Source organism: Ylistrum balloti, unplaced genomic scaffold (assembly GCF_031769215.1).
Source record: "Ylistrum balloti isolate Yb309-2 unplaced genomic scaffold, AGI_CSIRO_Ybal_v1 Utg370008, whole genome shotgun sequence".
Lineage (NCBI taxonomy): Eukaryota > Metazoa > Mollusca > Bivalvia > Pectinida > Pectinidae > Ylistrum > Ylistrum balloti.
This window is the reverse complement of record NW_026782082.1, coordinates 58,232-63,614: the sequence shown is the minus strand read 5'-3', so window position 1 is coordinate 63,614 and position 5,383 is coordinate 58,232. Positions and strand designations below refer to the sequence as shown.

At 34.6% G+C, this 5,383-nt stretch overlaps 1 protein-coding gene across 1 annotated transcript; it reads right to left on the bottom strand.

Moving 5' to 3' along the window:
- Nucleotides 1–804: 804 nt before the first annotated feature.
- On the bottom strand, nt 805–3,244 carry LOC132548314 (alpha-(1,3)-fucosyltransferase C-like). The gene is made up of 3 exons (XM_060212169.1): nt 3,226–3,244; nt 2,521–2,578; nt 805–2,002 (listed from the first exon to the last, which is right to left on the bottom strand). Exons 1-3 carry the CDS (start codon nt 3,242–3,244, stop codon nt 805–807), a joined length of 1,275 nt encoding a protein of 424 aa, XP_060068152.1.
- Between the last annotated feature and the right edge of the window lie 2,139 nt (nt 3,245–5,383).

Genomic DNA, 5,383 nt, shown 5'->3' with positions numbered 1-5,383 from the left:
CTAGACATCGTTCTGACATCCACACATAGAACTGTTACAAAAAATGTCTTTGTTATTGTTTCACTTACTAGCAGAAGCGACATCCATTTATGAATTTTCATGTTTAATCTATTCTTTATATCAAATACAATGTAAAATCCATTCCATGGCAGGAAAACGTCAATACTCCCGAAGTAAACTAGACACATCGCTTCGTAATATCCAGCTGATGCCGCATCACATGTTGACTAGATATCAATGCACAATTTACTATTTGTATTCCAAACAAATGAAAGAAGTCAACAGCTGTATAAACATTGAATTCACTAGATGTTACGTATCAACGATATCAACTACTGAAACGAAACGAACTGTCGAAGCTGCACAGTAGAGTGACAACGCACTCTCCTTTCACCTAGACGTTCACACTTCGTTTCGCCGAACAGATACGAAAAGGTTAAGGGTCACCTGCTCGACCACGTGGGTTTCCCCGAGAGCCCAAAATCCTCCCACAGAGAGACCTCCCACTCTTTTTTGGGGGCCAACAAGAGTGATTAATATAAGTTGGAATAAAAGTATTATAAATGGAATTTATATTAATTTGAACTGATGAAGGAAATTTGAACTCGTCTGATTTATTTTCCTGATATCTTTCTACTTGATCTGTCTGAAACGCTCCGTGAATGACAGATTTTGTTTCTTGATAAGCATTAAGAAATTATAGTTACAACAATTCAAAATTTCTGGACCAAAACTTGCTAACACACTATACTACCACATTGTAACAGAATCATATTTTACAATAGAATAGCACTATAAAAAGAGCTATTTATGATCGGTTATATTAGCGATGTCATTTACAACACCGTGACACATTGGATAATCGTCATTTCCGTTCAGCCATGTTTCAATGCTACCATATAGCCGGTGATGTTTTGTGCTGCGATCCGTTTCATGCAGTCGCCTACAAAGTTCACAGAATGGTTCTTCAGAATCTATCATATCTGAACTAGAATAAAAACGCTTCCACTGAAGATATTTCTCAAAATTATCGAGGTGATTTGATACTTCATTTAAACGTGTTCCCAAAGCTTGTATTGCGTTGAAGTCATTCGTCGTGACGTAACTTCCGGGTGGGAGATATATCGACTCGTTAGCTCCGCTGCGCGTGACAGGAATTAAATCTAAATTATGCGTAAATACATTAAAACTTTTTTCAGTGATATAATCCCGACATAAAGAATTCTCGAAACTTAAATAGAATTTATACCATTTTTTCATATATCTCTGACAAAGACTTTTATAATGTCTGTAACACTGAAACTTACCACACTCTCCGAATATATCAATATCGATAAAACGACTTAAGCGCGTGGCATATTGTTGTCGCATGGAAGAAGCTTTGCATTTCGACACAAACCAAACAGCATCATGTATTTTAGCATTCCATGCCTTTTTTGTAATGACGTCACTTCCTGTTATCCTATCTTTCCCTTTTAGATCTTTGTTTGAATTTTTGGGAGTAAACATCGAGTAGGGGCTCAGAATATCCGAATCTCGTCGATATCCAAGCGTCCAGTTGATAAGGTTACCCCAGGATCCCCATATATCATGATGGTTTTTCGGCGATTCCATTGAGTGGATAATCCAAATTTGGCCAACTGCCTTTTCTTTTGGAATTGTCGTGATGCTGGGTGCATGGAATATTATGGCAGTTTCTGAATCTAGGTATGCAATATTTGTGCCTGTTGTTAGAAAACACTGATGATCACAATTCTTGAACAATTTTTGGGTTGGCAACCAGCCTGGAACATTATAGTAGTGAACACGCTTTCGGTACACTGTGCTGTTCTGAGTAAAATTCTCCCGAAAAGCATACGCCGGTTTATCAGCATGAATGTTAATTATCACTTCCGGTGACGTCATTTCATTCTTCCGGAAACGCATCGACATATAAGGCACCGCATACATGACGGGACCCATGAAAAGAACTAGCGCGAAGCCGCAGAAGTAAAGTCTGAAACTGCAAGAGAAATCAACGAAGATAAATCACAATAGTTGGAAAATCCGAAATCATGAGGTAGTTAGATTTGTTTTAAACATATTCCATCGTCACATAAAATAAAGCGATATGAGTTTTTACTCTTATCTTACATAATTCCTTTCCCAAAGAATTCAAAATTCAAAATTGAGAAAACACAGGTCACATTACTTCATATATACATGTAAGGATGAATCCTTTGATTTCCGAAAGTGGAAATAATGATTTTTTGAATCTAATATCCAACGCTTGATGGAATTGGACAGTGTTATAAAATGGCAAATAAAGTCATTTTTCCTCTTACGTAATAGGTAAAAATATGATGTATTCAAAATGTTGTCAATTGGTGTAGTGCTACAGGTACAACTATATACAAAAAAGTTTTTTTAATCCATCGCTGATATCTAAAAATATCTCGTTGATCTTTTCAAAATGTTGTTGAAAATATACATATATATAATATTGTTAATGAATAACCAAACGCAATAACAATTCCTTACTTTAGTGAGATGCAGCATCGGAAAGGTCTGCTGGGTGTCGTTACTGGATTACGTTTATCTGGAAGAAAGCGATACAGTTTAACAACTGAACTATAAGAAACAATACTGTTTGAATAGAGTCACCTTCATCAGACAAATGACCAGTGTGGAGCGTACTAGCACCGACGTACGTAGTGTACGAGATGGTAAGGAATCGACCAACTCATTCGGGTGCACTCTAATCGTATATATACTTATGTCGAAAATAGTGTGACGAGATGGTACACAAGTTATAAACTGACAATACATTTGATGGTAACAATGTACTGTAGTCATTTCGGCTACGCTTTACTTTAAATCTGGTTATAAGTACTTCTATTCTTTTGACATTACCAACCCGAGGAATATGTCAAAAAAATTTAGGAAGACAGAAAGGAGATAAAATGTACAAATATTTGTTAATGTATAAAATATTAACTGTGTATCATCTTTATGAAAACAAACTGATAAATAAGAGATTGATGGCGAAACATCTGCAAGTTATTCTTAACAATGACACATTATTTCAGAGATATATACATGACTAGTATGCAGTGTCTAGTAGCGCTAATTAAGGAGAATGCTATTTATAACACGGTTCCGTATGAAGCATATATCTATAATAAGTTAGCGTAACAAAATGTCTGTTAAAATACAAAGATAATTATGTGGATTGCCAGCACTCACTTGTCGATCTTCTCGCCATAATCCCGATCCTCTTTTATGCCGGTATATCAGTGTGTTATAGACCGTCCCGAATACTATATTTAACCCCATAGTATCTAACGATTAATCAGAGCGACTGGTATTATCTCGTGTCGGAATAACAGAAGCCGACACGTGTATTGAACACGTACAAATAGCCAAATAAGTACACTGTCCATGGTACACTGTGTCCGAAAATACGTGGAAAAAGTTTCGCTAAGTTTTGAAATTTCATTTTTACAGTATATGAGTTTATGTTATATTTTTTAATAGGTGAGGGAGACATTTTTTTTATGTCAATTTCATTCTTTTTAATTCCATATAATATCTAACACAAACAGAATCATATTTGGACACCATAACACAATTGAAGAAGCCAGACAATGTCTGACTCGTGTCCTGTCCAGACTTCAAACTCACGAATTGAATTGCTTAGTCAAGAATTTCTATAACTACCTATTGATTACATAGGTTTGTAGCGATAGACAGCGTGAGACATGACACTGGTAAAATTTTAAAAAAAAATAAAATGATAATTAATAACAGCATTTCAGAGTGTTAGATAACATATGAAATGACTCACAGCAGATGTCTTAAAACGGTGTGTTTTTACTATACATTGTGGCGAAACATTGAGGTGAGGATATACTTTTGACACCTGACTTCATGTAAACTTCGGAGTATTATCGAGTTCTGCTTAAGTTAAAACAATAGCTAATTGTAACAAAGAATAAGACCATTGAATTTCGTGTCGGGTTTACACAGATCAGAAGATCGCCAGTCAGACATAGCATAGCGAATTCAGTCCGTGTTAACAATGAAATAAGCCAACCCTTAGTTAGTTAAGTGTTTTGTCATATGAGACATACACATGGATACATTTTACATTAAGCTTTACAGAGATCTACGGTAAAATTACCAGTTTTTTTGTATAATTCATTGAAATCTGAAAATATCAAAGGCAATATGGTCCGCTGTGTCCGCACGTCCATGATGATGCTGAAATCTAGATCCGTCAGGTAAGTTTTGTAATTATATTGTAGGAATATAACATTTTAACGTAAAATGTTTTAAAGTTTCAATAGTCGTGAGTGCTGATTGAAGCGTAAGGAAGACATATATATATAGTATATATAGCTATATTTGTAGAATAGACTTGACATACAATTTACACTCTACATGGCTACATTTTATCTACATCTATAAAATAGATTTTGCATAGATCCTTTATAGCTAAAACTTATTTAGATGTCTAGAATAAGTTTAGAAACAGTGGTACATAACTAAAATTAATTCAGATGTATACAGAACAATTAACACAGGTCCTTTATAGCTAAACCTTATTTAGATATATACAACACACGTGACATAGGTACTATGTAGCTTAACCTTATTCAGATATATACATCACGTGACATAGGTCCTATATAGCTAAACCTTATTCAGATATATACAACACACGTAGCTTAGGTCCTATATAGCTAAACCTTATTCAGATATATACATCACACGTAGTTTAGGTCCTATATAGCTAAACCTTATTCAGATACATACATATAGGTCCTATATAGATAACCTTATTCAGATATATACATCACGTGACAAAGGTCCTATATAGCTAAACCGTATTTAGATATATACAATACATGTAGCTTAGGTCCTGTATAGCTTGTTTTCATCTTATCGAAATATCAAAGAGGGAGGATTTTGCTATGAAACCTATTTTGATGCCTCTCTAAATCTAAATAATATTTTTTGAAAAAAAAAAAAGATTTCTAAAGAACGTTGATAAAGCCGATGGCATGCAGGTTATAGCAAACCTTGGGGGCGAAAAAAATCGCGAACAATATCTACAGTTTCAAATAAGTGTAACAAAGACATGCTGCGACTAGTGTTTATGTAATTGTTATTGTAGGATTAATTGAAGTAATAACCGTAAATTATTTAGCACAGGGGAGGTAACTCTTATAACATTGTTCCCCATCAAATGAAGAGTCACTTGTTCTTCAGATGTAGTTTTGTTTGCAAAATACATTTCCTTGTGAAAAGCAAAGACAACTCGCCGCTCGTGAAAAGACAATCCTTACTTTCTAATGACATTGATATTATACATGGTGATTAGGTAACTGAAATAAAAAAA